At 46.7% G+C, this 17,638-nt stretch overlaps 2 protein-coding genes across 4 annotated transcripts in view; one reads left to right on the top strand and one right to left on the bottom strand.

Moving 5' to 3' along the window:
• Positions 1 to 2,585: 2,585 nt before the first annotated feature.
• On the bottom strand, positions 2,586 to 13,286 carry CAPZA1 (capping actin protein of muscle Z-line subunit alpha 1). The gene is made up of 10 exons (XM_027895176.1): positions 13,211 to 13,286; positions 9,335 to 9,398; positions 9,010 to 9,061; positions 8,139 to 8,202; positions 6,671 to 6,877; positions 6,199 to 6,278; positions 5,699 to 5,777; positions 5,132 to 5,203; positions 4,515 to 4,577; positions 2,586 to 4,110 (listed from the first exon to the last, which is right to left on the bottom strand). The coding sequence occupies exons 1-10, from the start codon at positions 13,247 to 13,249 to the stop codon at positions 3,970 to 3,972; spliced, it is 861 nt and encodes a 286-aa protein (XP_027750977.1). The 5' UTR covers positions 13,250 to 13,286; the 3' UTR covers positions 2,586 to 3,969.
• Positions 13,287 to 13,697: 411 nt separating this feature from the next.
• Positions 13,698 to 17,638, top strand: part of ST7L (suppression of tumorigenicity 7 like) — a 29,447-nt gene continuing 25,506 nt past the window's right edge. The window contains exons 1-5 of one of the 3 annotated variants that reach the window (XM_027895170.1): positions 13,698 to 14,036; positions 14,842 to 14,924; positions 15,883 to 16,042; positions 16,612 to 16,666; positions 17,076 to 17,191. In XM_027895170.1, coding sequence (XP_027750971.1) covers positions 13,844 to 14,036; positions 14,842 to 14,924; positions 15,883 to 16,042; positions 16,612 to 16,666; positions 17,076 to 17,191 — 607 coding nt within the window. In that variant the 5' untranslated portion in view covers positions 13,698 to 13,843. The remainder of the gene's footprint in view (positions 14,037 to 14,841; positions 14,925 to 15,882; positions 16,043 to 16,611; positions 16,667 to 17,075; positions 17,192 to 17,638) is intronic. The other 2 variants (XM_027895169.1, XM_027895172.1) reach the window with 2 other exon arrangements.

Here is a 17,638-nt window from a genome sequence, read left to right as displayed (position 1 = left end):
AAACTCTAGTGCATGTTATATTCTTATATATATATATGTCATTATAATCACTGTTCTGTTACGGGTAAGAAACTGTAAGTTGTAGAATGGTTCATTAATCTATCAGCATTGTAAGCTGAAAAGCATGGAGTTTGCAGTTCTAAAGCTAGAAAGACAAACCCTTGTGCCTTGCTAAGTAAATATTTTTGTAGCTTATTTTTCTAAAAAGCTTATTGTCTCACAGCACGCATAAAGTAACCAAAGAAAGGACAAGGACTGAAGAGTCAAGAACCAAAACGATACAGAATATCCAAGATGGACATCTGGAGAAACACACTAGGCCTCAAGGACTAAAAAAAAACCAGAGAAAGCACCTAGCAACTGAAACGGGCCTGCAGAGAAGCCAACCAGAACCAGACCTGCAAACTCAGATCCAATGGAAGAACAACAAATGACTCTGGGAGGGGAACTGATAAAGGAATAAAAGTTACTGTTCTTGCTTACTGAGCTTGCGTGCCGTGAGTGGAGCAGGGGTCTCCCCGGCCGCCCAGCGCGTTGTTTTGCTTATTTGCCTTTCCTATAAATCTTCAATAAATTTTTATCACTATATTTCAACTCAGTTTCATTTTACTTATAACAACCCCAAACCCCTGGGGCTGCTCATGGTGCTGCCTGGGTGCTGTTTTTTTGCCTCTCTGTGGCCCAAGGGTGCTGGGTAAGTCTCCTGTCCTTTTTTTTTCCTTGGCTCAGGGCCTTTTCCTCCATCCCAAGCTCTGGCAATGTGTCTGGAGGTGGCTTGGAGGCTGTGATGGTGTGGGGGCCCCTCACTGACTGACTGCAGGAGGCCTCTGAGGCTTGAGAAACCTGGCATTGCTTTTGGAGGAGTTGCTTTCAAGTCCGTCTGTCAGGCAGAACGCTGGAGCTTTAAGTTCTGATCTCGCAAACAGATGTTATAAATTGCGACCACAAATGATCAAAGTACCAATTAAAATTTATTAATTGCTGAGAAATAGCAAGCGGAATATGAGCAAATGCAGCGCTGGGCGACAGGGGGATCACCGCCCCACCAACTGCCACGCAAAGCATTGAAATAAGTCCCTTTTTATGGTTTCTTGGTTCCATTTTCTTGACGTAGCGGTAGTACTCTTGCGCATGCTTGGGCTGTTACTAAGGGGTCTTTTCTGCCTTCTGGTGGTCGTTGAGGCTGAAGTAAGACGTCTTCCTCGTGTGTCCTTTGTTTGCCCTTTTGTTCTTGATAGCGATTGCCTCCTTATATGGATTGTCCTTGTAACTCTAAGAACTTTGGCAATCTTGTCTCTTACATAACTAGTACATAGTCCCTTGAGGTTTAGCGTACATCTTAGTCTAGTAATTTTAGCAATAGATACACCCTGTTTGATAAACTATACCTCCCACCTTGATTTATTACAAGGGGGCCCCTCACTGACTGCAGGAGGCCTCTGAGGCTTGAGAAACCTGGCAGTGCTTTTGGAGGAGTTGCTTTCAAGTCCGTCTGTCAGGCAGAACGCTGGAGCTTGAAGTTCTGATCTCGCAAACAGATAGGAGAACTCTTTCCACGTGGGCAGCAGGGGAGCCCGGCTGCTATCAGGGCTGGCAGGACCATCCTGTGGCGCTGGGCAGGGGCAGCTTTGCCTTCCCTGGCTCAGTTAATCTGCAGCGCCTGCTGTGATTCCTCTGGCTTTGGATTTTGTACACTCCAGCAGAGCCAGCCCAGGATATTCACTGCTCTGGAGCTGGCCTTGACCTCTGCTGAAGTCTCTTTTAGGGTTGTGACTGGGACTGAGATAGCTGAGTCTGCTAATGAGAGGCTGGTGGGGGAGAGGGGCCAGGAGACAGGCAGGGAGCTAAAGGATGATTAGCTGAAGATTTGGAGAAGGACAGAGAGATAGTAACTCTTATAATTGCAGCTCTTGAGGCTGGGACAATAAGGGCAGAGAACCACTTTCAGTGTACCTAAGGAGCAGGAGAAGACTAGCCTTGAGGCTGATAAAAGCTGTGTTGTGTGAACAGCCTTATCTTGGGCCTGGCTTCAGCCTCACATTCTTGGAATTGCTGCAGCGATTTCCTGGATGGATCCATGGCCACAGCACCTGAGGCACACACAGCCTTTCAACTCCCCTGGCTGCTGCCGCAGGGAGGGGACCCTCTCCCACAAACTGTCCTTGAGTGGCTCCAGGAGCGTCTCGTAAGCTGAGGGAGGTGTTACAGTTACACACAAAGGAGGACTGGAATTAGGTCTGCTGTGGTTTTTCAGGTGCCTCATTAGAGCTCTGTGACTGTTTTTAGTTTGATTTTGGAAGTTCTCAGCCCTCCAGTGGCCACGTCTGTGTTCCAGGGTGGGAGCATCACCCTTGGGTTTGGAGTGACACCGCCCCTCCTTAATCGTGGGATCGTTAAGGCTGGAAAATACCTTTAAGATCACACCACGTAGACCACTAAACCATGTCCTCAAGTGCCACATTCACACATTTTTGAGCTCTTTCAGGGATGTTAACTCCACCACTTCCCAGCCTTCAGGCAGTCACCCCTCCATCTGCCTCCACCAGGCACCAGCAGAAGTGAGACCACGAAAGAACAGACACAAATGGCTTTTAACAAAGACCAGTGTATTTGCACTAGACTAGTTGATACAGAGGATGCCTGAGGGACGAATGGTCAGTCTCAACAGCAAATACAAATATATTTTATTTAGACAAAACTCACAAAGGATAGACACACTTATTTTGTGGTATTACCGTGCAAAACCTGAGGTGTGATGCACAGGCAGCCCCATCCCTCTCTTCCCAACCCCTTCCTTCGTGTATTTAAAAACAGGAAGACATGAGCCAGTTTAAAAACCAGAACCTGCAAGGCAGCCCAGTCACAACAAGAAGTGCAAACAGAAGCAAAGGGAGTTCACCAAAGGGGCCTAATTTTGCAGTGAATCCACGTTCTGAGCTCTGAGAAAGGCATATATGTCTTTCCCTTTCCCCTTCAGACAAACTTGTAGGACTCCTAGTCTTGATGTTACGGGGGGGGGAAAAAGCCAGTAACAAATAGCAAGCATGTAGAAGAGATTCATTCCAAAATCCCCTCTGACAAGAAACTGGCCACAACTCAGACAAAAGGGAAAGGATTTTTTTTTTTTCTCTCACTTTGGTGCAAGTTTATTTATTTTGTACACTATCCATCCATACACCTGTGATACAAATCTATGAACCTGCCACAAAGCATTGAAGCACAACATACCTATTATTCTGCAGACACTTGCATTTTTAATCACTATCCAGCCCTTGTAGACCAGCAGTGAGTGAACACAGGAACCTGGTTCTGTAAAAATGCAGATGTTTGGTAACCGTACGCACACGAGGGAGGGGAGAGCAGAGATGTTCACTTTTAGGGCACATGGAACTTCAGAGTAAAAAAAAAAAAAAAAAAAATTACATCCCTGGAAGAGCTGGGTGAGTAGGGAGTTCTGTAAAGGATCCTGTAAACTTATTTTATACAGTAAAATCTAAGCCTGCAGGCCTTCTGCTTCATGGAGGTTGGGAAGAAGGATACAGGAGGACTCACTGTCTTGCAGCGCCGTGAGCTGTTGGCAGGTCTGACAGACTCACTGGAGTACCTGGAGTGCTGTAATACAGGTGAAGGAATGCTCTGCACCCTCCTCTGGGGGTTACAATAGGGCTTTTCCAGCTAGGAAGTTTTCCAACCAGTGATTGAAAACAGCTCTACCTCGGAGCCACGACCAGCTGAATTAAGATGACCTATTAAATGCATTACAACAGGAAGTTCACGTGGCAGGAAACACAAAACACAAAGACAAGGCTATTTGTTCCACGGTTCCCTCTGAGGCTAGAAAACCTGTTAACTTCAAAAGCCCTAAAAAAAAAATGCTGCTCTGGTTTAGGAACCATCTACTTGGCATAGAACCACGTTTTGTTTTGTTTTGTTTGTTTGTTTTGTTTCATCCACCTCCCTGCTCCTGCCTTAGGCATTCTGCATTTCCTTGCCAATTTTGTAGCTGAGGATCTTGTTCCAGTCGATCTTGGTGCGGGTGACGGGCAGCTGCCGGCGTAAGGCTTTGAAAGTGGTGTCTGACATGGTCTGGTAGTTCTCACTGATTGCTGTCTGCAAGGGCAAGCACTTTGGTCAGGCCAGTCATTACACACTCTGAGAAAGCAAAGCTCAGTGGTGAAGCCACAACCCCCTTCCTAGAAGGTGAAGGCACACTATTAACTAAATTAATAATGCAGCCACCAGTGTGTGTGAAAGTGAAAGGGTGACTGAACAGCATCTCCTTAGGTGTTTCACTGACTTATCTCTCTTGAGTCACCTTGCACACAGGCTGGGACAATGTAAAAACCTGTTGCATAAATTCCCTCTTCGGTATTAACCGCCACAAAGGAAAATACTTTGACTCACCCACTCCCCTCCCATGCCTGTTCCAACCCTTTATTCTAAGTAATTCTTAGTCAACACCAGATTCAGCCAGAAACAGAATTAGAGGTTTATTTAACCAGCACTGATCTTACCTGGTACTCGTTTTCTGCGTTTTCTATTATCTTAATAAACTCCTTAGCAGTCTGGACATCACTCTGTAAAAAGGAGAAAAATACATTTTCCCATGTTTAAGAGCGATCTCCAAAAGCTACACAGTAGATTTCTTCTCAAGTGGCAGGCTGAGCACAGGTAAAGTGGGTAACACCAGCAGCTCGTATTTGTAGCTGGGCTCCCTTCACTTGCTACATCCTGGGTAGGGCCTGTGCTCCAAACTGGAACAGGGCTGCACCCTAGTGAGCAAAAGGAAAGTGGATCTTCCTGGTAAAATAGGGGATTTTGCAGCTGTTGCTCCCTCTACTGTACTGCAGAACTTTCTTGATTTCCCTTAATGTCTCTTACTGTTTTTATCACCTTGCATGGTGATAGAAAAGCATATTCCGTCCTCTTTAACCCAAACTCGTCACCTTTCCAGTAAGGTCAAACTTTAAGCAGCTGGGCATCTGGGATTCCTCTAAACACTACCCTGACTATTCACCCTGCAATTACTTCAAAGCCAGGAGAATGCAGTCACAGCAGTGTATGCTTTGTGTGCTGCTTAAGGAATAAAACAGCTGCTTACGGTAAGAAAAAGAACTTTTAGCACACTTACTGACACCTGTACAGAGTCCTGGATGTCTTTGTGACTAACCAGCTGCACGTTGCCATCTTCATAGTAATGGACCTGGACCAAGAGACAGAAGGCAGGTTATGATGACCCCTCATTCCACAATCCCTGGAGCCCCCAAATGCTTCCAGAATGGCCCAACAGAGCGTTGTGCCAGACTTCTCTGCTTACGTGGAGACTAAAAGCAGGATGGATTTTCTAAAAGGTTTCACTCTTTGGCAAGACTTTGTTCAAGATTATGTTAATGCAGTAAACGCCTGGAGTTGAGATAAGAGCAATCACAAAAAAAGATTCAAGGTAGAGGTTTTAGCCCTGTAAACTCAAGGAGACTTGGAGGCCTGTGGGGTAATGCTACAGAATAAACCACAGGCCAGACTGCAGACTAAGTCTGAAACATTAGATTTAAGAATTAGTTTCTGGAATACTTTACTAGCATCCTGACTTTAGAAGGACATCTCTGCTGCCTTTCAGCATCCCATTCTGAGCTGAATGCATTTGTGTAAGAGAAGCACAATGCAGCTTCTCCTGTTATTGGCAGGAAGAGCAGCTCACCTGGATTTTGAGCACTGCAGCCACCTGAGCTGTCGGTGGAGTGATGGTGAACTTCCATTCCGACCTCCAGCGCCCGTTCCTAAAAACAATCAAAGCATGAGAACTCTTCCCAGAAACCTCCAACAACAGAAAGAACCAAACCAACAAGGTGTTTCTGATGTTGCCTTAGGATCAATAGCACAGTCTCTACGTGGCACTGGGTTAAATTTGTGAAGGACAGCTGAGCACAAAGCAGCTGCAGTACAGAGTGGCTCTGGTGTGCTTGTGCTCTGGAACATGGATAAGGGGGATCTATCCAGCTCTGCTCTCCCTCTGGAGAGGTCACATGGAGGGTTTTGGCAAGTGCCAAGGGGGGCTGCAAGGAAAACAAGACTACAGAAGGAAAAGAACTTCTTGGGAAGCCCAAGAACACCTGCCCTTCAGACTGTGTCAGACCTAGGGGATGGGCTGGTTTGGGGACTAGCAAAGGAAGAAAACACACTATGTTGAAATTGTCTTACCAGAAGTTTTTGGGCTGGAACTGGTGGCTCTCAATACAGGCAATAATTGTCTGCTGCCCGTCTATAGATTTACCATAAACCTGCATTTAGAAAAAGAGTTAAAAAGGCCCAAGAGCTGAGGAAAGCCAGTCTTATTCTCTGCTCTGCAGCGTGGTGGAGGTGGCTGTTGTGGTACCTCATGGCAACATGCATCACTAATTACACTGCCCAACACCTCCACTGGCAGGTATTTCATTCCCTGCAGGTGTGAAGGTGCTTGGCAGTCGTGAGCACGAGAAAGAAGGTCTAATCCATCTCTACCACTCTGTGCACGCCAAGAGATTCGCACCCTCTCTGGAACTCGTCATTCCAAAGTCAGCCAAAAGGCCAGCGAGGAGGGAAGATTCCAACAGCTCTGCCTGGCTCAGAGCCCACTCAGGGACTGAGTGACACAGAGAAATGAACTCTCAGGGACACGGGATGGATACTCAACAGTGCAGAAGCCGTTGGGGTAATGATCCTTCACGTAGGCTCTCAGGGCACTGTCACAGGCATCCCTCCACTGCTTTAACCCCGACTCCGTGTCCTCAGGCTGGGGGTCACTCGCTTCTTTCCTTAAATGATCAAACTTAAAGGAAAGTTTGTTCCTGGGGTCTAAAAATCTGCCGTTGCCCAGGTCACCGTGCTCTGTGATTAAGACCTGTAAAAGAAGTGAAATGAAGAGACGTTTAGGCCGCTGTAAATTTGGGTATCAACGTTTTCACAGATTCTTTCACTGAGCTGTAACACTGCATAAAGAGAGATTTTCAGGGGTAATTTCAACTAGCAGTAATTGTAGTGAGGCTGAATGTAACTCTCTGCTTTCCCCACTAATACAGCCGGTTCTGGGACAGAAGACTAAGTGCAGTATTATAATAAAGAATATATTTAGCTTGAAGTTGGGCGTCCTCACAATATAAGCAGGAGGTTTGGCTTTTAATTTTGCTATTTTCCTTCTAAAATTCTACAGGAAATGAAGAATTTTAATCTGGAATTTACCATTTATTGCCATGCTCCATGTTGCAATAGTTCTCCTTTTGATCAAGAAGGGTACATAGATGTGGCTACTTCTGAAAAAGCACAAAGCACTGTATCTTCCCTCTCCTTCACCATAATTCTCTGACTTCCCAAATATTGACTTTATTGGGGTTTGCAGGGGTTTGTTTTGCAGGTTTTACTGTAACTTTCTCCTGTCAAAGCTATTGCTCTGAACAGCCCTCTTAAAAGTATCAGCCTCCCATGAATATCTGGGACACCAGAAAGAAAAGCTGGGTCAGAGCATGGCTCAGAGAACAGAACAGATGGTCAGGCAGCTTTCTGGCTTCTCTGTGCCTTGCTGCTTGTTCCCCCCCCCCAAAAAAAAAAAAAAGAGAAAATAAAGGAGAATTGTTTTGCTGGTATAGATTGGCTGGTATTAGTTATAATCATTATACCAACTCAATGCTTTGGTATGATCAAAGACACAGCTTGTTTTTTGGGGGTAGCTGGGAATGGATTAAAAATGCAGAAAATTAATCAAACTATTAAGAATCTACTACAAACTGTCAGTAGGAACTGTAAGCAAGTAGCAACATAAGGATTTGGAAGTTAGCTTTAAATAGACTGTAATCTTTAATCATTCATACCCTGAGTAGAATTCCAGGGACTTCAGCATGGAGCTCTAAGGAACAACGAACTGGAGTTACTAAGCAATATCAGGCAGGACTTTAAGGGAACATTTGACTTATTCTTTGTTCTCAGAGAAGGAAGGTTGGTGATACAATGCTGTGTGTGGGAAGGAGGAGAGGATGTACCTTGTGAGCAGAATGAGTGACTCAGCTGCTGCTGCTGTGGAGTTGTGAGTCAGCCTCTGGATGAAACAACATTTTTATTGCCTTTGCAGAGGCAATAGAAACCTCAGGTGCACAAAGTTTTCCCCTTACCTGATCCTCGTACCCTTCTATCTTCACTGGAGTGAACTGATCCATGTTGTACTGTGCAAATGCACTGTGGAGGGGTAAAAGAACAGGAGTTTTACTGCACATTTTTCTGACTCAAGAACTAAGTGCATTCTGGGATTCTGTGACATAAAACTTCGATTTAATTGGGCAAATAATACACACACAGGGACTCTCGAAGGACTTTCAATACCTTTTATTGTTGACAGCTCTAAAGCCCAGGTCTAAAGGTAGGTTTGTTTAGGGATGACCAGGAAAGTATAGAGTTCAAAAGTAGAACAGCAGGAAGCCTGGGGGAATGTGAGCAAGCCCAGGCAAAACAGGAACACCCCAGCTACACTTCAGACAGCAGCAGAGGTAAACAAACAAGGAGACTCACATTTACAACCATTTTCTTATGCAAAGACCTGCTGACTGACATGTCACCTAGCTTGAAGTCAAATCTTAGCATCAAAAAGCTTGTATGTGTAATCTTTAAGCATCTGCTGATGAGGCTGTGGAAGTAAACAAGGTCTTTTGAAAGCTTTTTTATTGAGGGCAGCTCTTTCTCCAAATTTAGGCTACGGATTACTCAGTATTTCAGGCTTCACTTGCTTTATAAATCACGAGCAGACATTGCTGCTGCTGCTGCAGAGTTAAACTTTTTGGCAGAGTGCCTTCCTGTCAGTTTTATACAGCACAAATCCCAATTTAGGGCTTATGAAAGGAATCATCCACACCTTTCCTTCTGTATTTTGTTGGAAGGGGTGGTAAGGAATTACAGCAAATGGCCTCCTTTGTCACAGACTGATGGGTGCAAGAAAAGAGAAGAATATCTGATGGCAATTTGACTTGTGTTTGGAATATTAGGACTTACTGTGCTGCTCCTTCCCTGAGAAGATTGTCATTGTTGAGCAATAACCGGACATCTGAGGAAGAGAAGGTTCAGGTAGGTTACTGGGGTGGGTTTTTTTTTTTGGATCAAATGTTTCCCTTTATGCATTTCATTTTTCAACAGTACAAAGTCAAACATTAAGATGATTAAATCATTTCATTAAGGAGATGTAGTCCAGAATGACAGCATGCTTTTCCTAGCCACCTCTTAACCTTAAAAGCAGTGTAGTGTGGCACAGCCTTAGATTTTTGTAACAGATAAGACATGAAAAAAACACCAGAGATGATTTTTTTCCTTCTTTACTTACCATTGAATACTTCATTGAACTCCCCAGGGGGTGCATGGGTGATGAATTTTGCAGCTATACGCACCTGCAATGGAGCAGAAAAGTAATTAAAGACAAGACAATGCACTGAGTTCATTCACTGAGCTCACACAGGCTGAAGCAATTCACCAACAAAACCAGCTCTGACAGGGATAAAAGGTGCCAGATTTAGGGAGAGATCCGGACAAGCATTGACAAAACAGAAACATCCCATTAGATTATTCAAGGATGGGGCTTGGAGCAACCTGGGCTAGTGGAAGGTGCCCCTGCCCATGGCAGAGGGTGGAACTGGAGGATCTTTGAGGTCCCTTCCAACCCAAACCATTCTGAGTTTCTATGAAGGTCGGAATTTTTTTAGTGTAATAATAATTCCAGATGTACCCAGCAAGTGCAAACTTCCCAGGGGCACCTGTGAAAGTGTGAACTGTTCAACCTGCACGATCCTGACCTGTTTAGGGGCTATGAATGCTGGCCAGCCACTCTTTTTGTGTGGCTGTTTTTTCCTGATCCCTGCCAGTAATCAGACACCTGAACCCCAGGGCTTAAAAAGAACCAGAAACCAAGGCAGTAAAAGTGAAACTGTAACTACAGCACAACAGAGGAGTGTCTGACAACACCTTGCAGGTCACTGAGGCAACTTATTTTTGCTGAAGAAGTCACTGCTGCACAGGAAACAGCGTTGGAAGGAAGAGAAGCTGATCCCTCTGGAAATGGAGCATCGTGGAAATGTGAGCGACACAATAAAAAACTGAAAAGGCCAAGTCTGAAATGTCCAGAAACGTTGAAGCTGGGAAGGAAAAACCCATTCTCTTCTAAAAAACAAAAAGTAACAAAGCACCACTGTGTCTGGGAATCCAATATACGTGTCTTGCACTGTCGGAATTTAGGTGGCCCATGTATTGATTCTGTTGGGATTAGTAAGGGTTTATGGTTTTCATTATCAAATCTTTTATGGCTTTTACAGGGCCGAGGGGAATAGAAACATCTTGGAAGAAATGAAAGAGGAAATGTCACCAAATTAAACCTCTCCCTCAGAATAATAAAAACGTCACATTTCCTCTGATAAGCCCAGTAACAAAGCTGAGCAATGAGACTCTCCCAGCCAACGAGACATTTATTGAATGAGACTGCAGAGCTGCTCATTACCACTCTGATTACTTTCTACTTTTCATTTTGAGCAGCAAAACAAAGGATTCTCCCTGTGTTCTACCCAATTGCTTCAGCTGAGTTATTGCCAGAGCTGGAAATAACCCACTTCTCTCCACAGTCCTCCCTTGTTTCAATTAAAAATTGTTGTTTGCATTGTTTGTCACATAATGATTTAAAGCAAGACGTGGAAGGAAATAAACACCTTTCCAAACAATGGGTAATTGCCTTATTCCAGCAGGATCAAGTGACAACTCTGCCTTAACTGGATTGAGCTTCAGATAAAAATAGATCATCTTCCAAATTAGCATCTATTTCAAAAAAAATAGATGCATTCTTGTGCCTGAGGTAATTAAGCAACACAAAGAAAAGATCAGAAAGACAGTAACTTGTGTAATTGATACGATACAGAACGTCAAACCGATTTTTTTTTCCTCTTAATTTTTCTGGTTTCCGGTTGGTAAATGTGCAGCAATTCTAAAAATGGAGCTCTCACTGCTTGAAAGCTTCCCCTATTTAAAGAGCTGTAATGAGGCCACACTGCTGCCATAATATTGTCAATTTTTAGTGAGGAATTTGGGTGGTGCTGAAGGCAGCCTGGCAGTAATTAAGGGGGACCCTGCTGCTCTAAATTCTCTGGGGGCTTTGCTCAGAGCCAGCCCTAAAATGACACCCTGTGCTTTTCTGAGCCAGTGCAAGTGTAAGCACAGCACAGGGGATCACTGTGCTGAAGCTCTCACAAATATCTACCACTCATGCCATGACCAGATTCCCTTTTATTTCCCCATAGATTCCTTTGTAAGGCTCCTAAAAGCCATAAAATTTAGCACCTCTCCAAATGTATGCAATAATGCTGTGTCTGCAGAACATGAAACCCTTTGCAAAAGGGGGCAGGGTTTTAATAGGTTGAGTTTTAGATCAGTGGGTTCTCATAAGAAAATCCTTGGGGGAAAAACAAACAATAAACAAACAGAAAGGAAAAAAAAAAAAAGGCAAGTGTTACATGAGAGATTTTTACAGCCTTCCAGAAATCCTCTCACTTGGACGAAAGAACAAAATCAAATCAACACAGAAAAGGCCTCTGCACTTCAACCAGATGCTGTTACAAACCCAGCTGTGAACAAAGCAAAGGTTGCAAGTGTTCACTCGGGTAATTATCCCTCTCCTGGAGCAATAAAACACAAACCATTGCAGTGCAGCTCTTGAAATCAGCAGTGGGTGCAGGAAACGGGCTGGGGAGTGATCAGTTCGAAATGTCAGCCCTTGCACAGCTGGTGGTTTTCAGAGCTGGTTTTGCAGCAGGGAGGTGTCAGGATGTTCCTCTGCACAAGCACCAAAATTAGACTTTCTGCAACCACGGGGCTGGTTCAGGTGCCATTTTTGCCCAAAACAGGAACTTCCTGACTCTGAAATGGGGAAGGTCTGAGGGGCAGGGAAGTCGCTCAGCCACCAGTTCAAACTGTCAGAATTAATTTCGTTGCTCTAATGATTTTTTGGGGGGCTTTTTTTTTTTCTTTTTTTTTCTGTTCTTTAAAGCACCGGTAAACTCACACTTAGAAAATGAAACTTCTAGACTCATCTGAGCAATCACAAAATGGACACTACAGTAATACTTATCTCAAACAATAGCATCACAAATCCTGTCTGAAGGATGAATTGGACCTTTAAAGCTCTGCTTGGTTCACAATGAATGGCACTGTAGTAAAGCTAAAATTGGCAGTTCAAGGGAAAAATGAAAGCAAGGCTCCAGACTCAGAGGGTCCTGGAAGATCCAGCAGCCTGCACAGCTCCTCCTCAACATTAAGAAACTAAATATAACACTTTTATGATGTAACAAAGTATAACAGTGGGGTTTTTAACTACTGTCTGCAGGCGACCGGTGTTACCTGGCAGAAAACGTGACCTCCCCGTTTGTTACACAAAGCCCAGCGCTGCTCACAGACTGTAATTTCCCCACGTTCCTCCACAAGAGGAACAATCTGCTCGTTTCCCCCTTTTCCTAAAATAACTGCGGCTCCCTTTGGTTCCGCTCAGCCCTTTCCATCCCCGTGTCATTCGCAGGATCTCCATCAAAGGGGAGCTGAGGGGAGCAGAAAACGCCCCGGAGGGCGTTTGGGAAGCGAAGGGGTCGCACAGAACCCGCGAACTTCGCCGATTCGGGAAACGAAGCTCAGAAAATACAGTTTCAAAGGATCGATTTAGGTGGGAAAAGACCCCCCCAGGATCATCGGATCCAACCTGTGCCCGGGGCACTGAGGGCCACGTCGAGTCCTTTCCTGGGACACTTCCAGGACTGGGGACTCCAAACCTCCCTGGGCAGCCCCTTCCAGTGCCAGACCCCCCCTTTCCAGGGGGGAATTCCTGCTGATGTCCCACCCGACCCTCCCCCGGCACAGCTGGGGTCTGTGTTCATTCCCACTCGCAAAGCCGCGCCGAGGCGCCTCAGCAGGACCCGGGCAACGACGAAACGGAAAGGCAAAGAGGGAAATGAAACGCAAAGCGCTGCTCCGGTAACAAACAGCCCACCCACCCGCGGCCGGTCCCTCACCGGGGCAGCGGCGGCCCGGCGGTCTGGGGGGCGCGCCCCGCGGCGGCGACAGCCCGGCCCGGCGGCCCCGGGGGAGCCTCCCCGCGGTTCCCCACGCGCTGCTTCCCCGCGGGCGGCGGTGCCGGCCCGGAGCGGCCGCCGCTACCCCCCTCCCCCGCTTTTACCTTCTCCTCATCCGACACCCGCTCCTCCAGGTCCGCCATCTCGGCAGCTCCGGGCCCGGCCCCGCGCGGTGCACGCCGGGAGCGCCGCCCGGCGGGCTGGGAGCGCGCCCGCCGCCATCTTAACTGAGGGCACAGGCGGAGCCGCCGCCATCATAAGAGCTAAGGGCAGACGCCGGGAGGCCGCCATCATGGAAACGGGCGGGTTCGCGCCCTACCGGGAGCGCGGTAGTGCCGGAGCCCCCGCATCCCGGAGCCTCCGAGGCTCCCGCTGGCCGTGTGGGGGATGCTCGGTTGGAGCAGCGCTGGTGGGCTCCCGCCCCGCTCATTCTATTAGCGGCAACGGCTGAGGTCGGCGGGCCGGAAGCGCGCTGGGCGCCATCTCATCTGCGGGCAGACGCCGCCAGCCGCCATCACAAGGACGGGCGCGGCCGCCCCGTGAGGGGCAACGCGGCCGTGGCGGAGCCGCCGCGCCCTGGAGACCCCCCGAGGGGCTCCCGCTGCCGTGTGGGCACCGCTCGGTGCGCACCCCGAGCCCGCTCCCAGCAGTGACGGGCTCATCCAGCAGCCTCCCCTCGCCGGAGCCCCGCCCCGGCGGCCGCCCCGCCCCTGTCCCGGCGTGCCCGGGGGTTGGCGATGGCGGAGAGCGGCGGGAGCGCTCGGGGCTCGCCGTGCCCCGGGGCGGCCTCGGCGCTGAGGCGCTGGGAGCAGCTGAGGCGGCGGGCGGCGGCTCCCTGGGCCCGCGGGCTGCTGGCCGTGGCCGCGGCGCTCGGGCTCCTGTACGCGGTGCTGCGGGTGCCGCTGCGGCTGCGGGACGGCCTGGCCGCCGGTGAGGGACCGGGAGGGGGAGGCGGGACCCCGCTGTGGGGATGGGGCGGCGGGCACAGCGTCCTGGGATGTGTCAGCGGTGGGGCAGTGATTGTCACCCTGTGCTGGGCGCTGGTGGGGCCGCACCGCGAGTGCTGCGTCCTGTTCTGGGCCCCTCGAGGGGCTGGAGCGTGTCCAGGGAAGGGGCTGGAGCAGCAGGAGCGGCTGAGGGAGCTGTGGGGGCTCAGCCTGGAGAAAAGGAGGCTCAGGGGGGATCTTCTCGGTCTCTGCAACTCCCTGACAGGAGGGGGGTTCTGTCAGGCTGGAGCTCTGCCCTGGTCATCCCTGTCCCTCCCTCCTCCCACCAGCCTGGGGCGGTGGCAGGTGACAGAACTGATGTGCAGTTTGGGGCCAAAACACTAAATAATTGCACTCCCTGCCTTGTCCTTTCCATCACAGGAGGGAGAGGTCTGTGGAAAACGTATATTCTTAGCACTGAATGTAGACTTGCATCAAAACAGCCTGGTTTTGTCTTAGGTAAAGTGAGATAATGCATTAAATTAGCTTGTTCTGGTCCAACAGCCTCATTATGAGCCATGTTAAGGCTACTTTGCCTAAAAATGTACAATTTTTTTTTTTTGGATTGGGTTTAAAACCTCATTGGTTGTCAGAGATGGTTACAAACAGAAAATAATATATGGCAAGGATTCTCTAACAGAGTAACATTATGAAGCTATTAGGGCTATAGCATATTACATATTTAATAAAAAGCTATTCCTCCTTTCCAGTTCTGCTTGCTAAGTCTCTGTTCTTGTTTCTCTTAACAGTGACCGTGTTCTTAAGCACTTTGACTCCAAAATTCTACTTTGCCCTTACAGTGACTTCGTCCTTTATATCTGGGCTGATATTTGTAAGTAGTTCATTTTTTTTTTCCTAAACAACTTGAGCACCTACCAGATTATTTCATGAGGGGTAAAGGGAGTGAGTATCTGACTCTAGAGGGTGCCTTTGGGCTGGGAAGGAACTTGTTTAGTATCTTCCCTGATATATTGTAACTACTTGCTTTGTGTACTGGGGTGAGTCTGAGGAAATAACTTAGAATATATATATTGGAATAATTTAGGATATATATATTCTAAGTAAAAATAAATATAGAATCCCAGGCTGGTTTGGGTTGGAAGGAACCCTAAAGTTCATCTTGATTCCCCCACTACAATCATCTGACCCCCCATGCAGACCGTGCCACTACACAGAAATCTTCTGGGTTAATCTTTATTTCCAGTATTAAAAGCTAAAGAAAAAGTCTCTTCTCATCAGTTAAACCTAATAACCAGAATGTGCAACTTCTGTTTTAATAGATTTCTGACAAACATGATCTAGTGGAAGGTGTCCCCGCCTATGGCAGGGAGTTGGAATGAGATGGGCTTTAAGGCCCCTTCCGACACAACCATTCTATGATTGTATGATTTATTCTTTTGGGTTATTTTTGTGACATGAAAAAAACCTACACCTATGAATTTGGTACTGCAGGTAGGGCTCATAAATCCTCACCAGGTACAGAGAGTATAAGGTTTTTTGCCTCTGTTCCCAGTTTCCCTACACAGGCACTTCTGGAAGGCTTTAAGAGGTACCCTGATGGCCTGGAGGGGGAGGAGCAGATGTTTGACTACAATTTTACAAGTTCCTTTCAGTCTCATTCATGTTCTGTGGCTGATCCTGCGTGACAGGACAGGCCAAACCAGATCATTACTGCTACTTTGCATGGAGACAGAAGCTCCATCTCTGGGGTGGAACTTTACTCCCTGTGAACAGTTTGTCACCCCAGGGAATTCCTGGTGCTTTTTTTTTTTTTTCTCCCCCTGTGACAGGTGTTTGAGTGGTGGCACTTCCGAAAATACGGCACGTCCTTCATCGAGCAGGTCTCTGTGAGCCACCTGAGGCCCCTCATTGGGGGTGCAGAGAACAGCCCCCCACCCCCAGCAGCCTTCTCAGCAGGGGACAATGACACCAGCAGGCAGAACATGCCAGGTGATTGATTCCTGATGTATCCCAGCAGCTTCCCTTGAGCTTCAGCGTGGCTCGTTCACCTGAACTGGCTTTGAGCGGCTTTGGCTCTGTGTTAGTGCTTATAAAGTGTTTCATTAATAATGGTAAAACCCCCCTAAATATCTTTGCTCTAAACCATTCTTTTTAAAGAATATTTAGGGAACGTCTTGCACATTCAGCTGAAGTTGTTTCGGTAACATTATTTATTTGCTGTTCTAAATGTGTGCAAGGTAAACATTGCATGAGTGTACATGGCAGTGTTTAAGTGCCTTTGTACCCCAGCAATGCTGGGGAGCAAAGAATGTCTCTAGATATACATAAAAATATTATAAATATATATATACATGTATAATCTTTTATTTTAATATGAATTTATATTTTTAATAGCAGAAGTTTACAGAGAATATTATATGATCGCGCTCCAGTTGTAGAACAATAACATTAAAGCAGCTTTTGAAAGCAAAACTGTATTTCATGACTGCATTTCAAAGTCGAGGTAATATTTCCTGAGCTCTTCACTTAAAAAAGTGCTTTTATTTTTCACTCCCCAGAGTGCAAAGTGTGGCGAAATCCACTCAATCTGTTCCGAGGGGCAGAGTATAGCAGGTATTAATTATCTTACTTTCCATGGCATCTTTTTAAAATTAATTGGGGCCATACACGTGACCTGTTCACAGAACTTGCCCTGGTAATGTCAGGAGACAGCTGGAGACCTGCAAGATTATAGGGGTGATTGATGCCAATCCTGTGTTTAAAAGGCACCAAGCCAAGCTTTGGCAGTTGCAATGGTAAGAATGCAAATATTAATGTAAGATTATTTTTTATGAGAGTAAAGTAGGATGAAAAACTTCATTCAGAGGTTGAGATTCTGAATCTAAATTCTCTTTTATTATGATGGCTGTATTGCAAGTCTCCTTGCAACTGCTTCCTAGGAGGCCAGTTCCCAAGTTGCTTAGAACTTTACAACCTTTAAATCTTCACAACCTGCCTCTTACTGAAATTTCTCCTGTTAAAGGTACATGTGGGTGACTGGGAAGGAGCCTCTTACTTACTATGACATGAATTTGTCAGCTCAAGACCATCAGAACTTTTTCACCTGTGACACAGACGCCCTTCGGCCTTCGGATACAGGTACCGATGTCGTGGGTGGGGGAGAGCGCAAAGGGGGTATTTTTAATGAACTTGAAGGTGGATCAAGCTGTCCTGTCCAATATTTGGTGAGATTGCAGCCCCTCTCAACTGCTGAGGATGTTTAATAGATATATAGAATCACAGAATGTTTTGGGTTGGAAGGGAAATTAAAAAGTGATCAGGATTCACCCCTTGCCACAGGCAGGGAAACCTTCCCCTAGGCCAGGGTGCTCCAAGCCCTGTCCAACCTGGCCTTGAAATTTAGTCTTTAAACTTCAATGAAGTTTAGTGACAAGATGTTTTTTCACCCTGTGCATTCTCTACAACTCCAAGCCTGTCAGGATCCTGTATTTTAACATCTCACCCATTTCAAATAATCAACACAATACCTCAAACCTAGCCTATGTTCCCAACGGCCAGAACACTCATTTAAACCTCAGCAATGAA

Source organism: Empidonax traillii, unplaced genomic scaffold (genome assembly GCF_003031625.1).
Source record: "Empidonax traillii isolate 1590-97213 ecotype Southwest subspecies unplaced genomic scaffold, ASM303162v1 scaffold451:size1465578, whole genome shotgun sequence".
Lineage (NCBI taxonomy): Eukaryota > Metazoa > Chordata > Aves > Passeriformes > Tyrannidae > Empidonax > Empidonax traillii.
The sequence above is the reverse complement of the archived record's forward strand: the minus strand, read 5'-3'. Positions and strand labels throughout refer to the sequence as shown.

Excerpts from the sequence above, each read along its gene's own strand:
- CAPZA1 (XM_027895176.1), bottom strand. The coding sequence starts at position 13,249 with ATGGCGGACCTGGAGGAGCGGGTGTCGGATGAGGAGAAG. Across the intron at positions 8,203-9,009 it reads CTCAGGGAAGGAGCAGCACA|TGCATTTGCACAGTACAACA; the intron begins GTAAGTCCTAAT and ends ACCCCTCCACAG. Across the intron at positions 4,578-5,131 it reads AGGACTCTGTACAGGTGTCA|AGTGATGTCCAGACTGCTAA; the intron begins GTAAGTGTGCTA and ends TCCTTTTTACAG.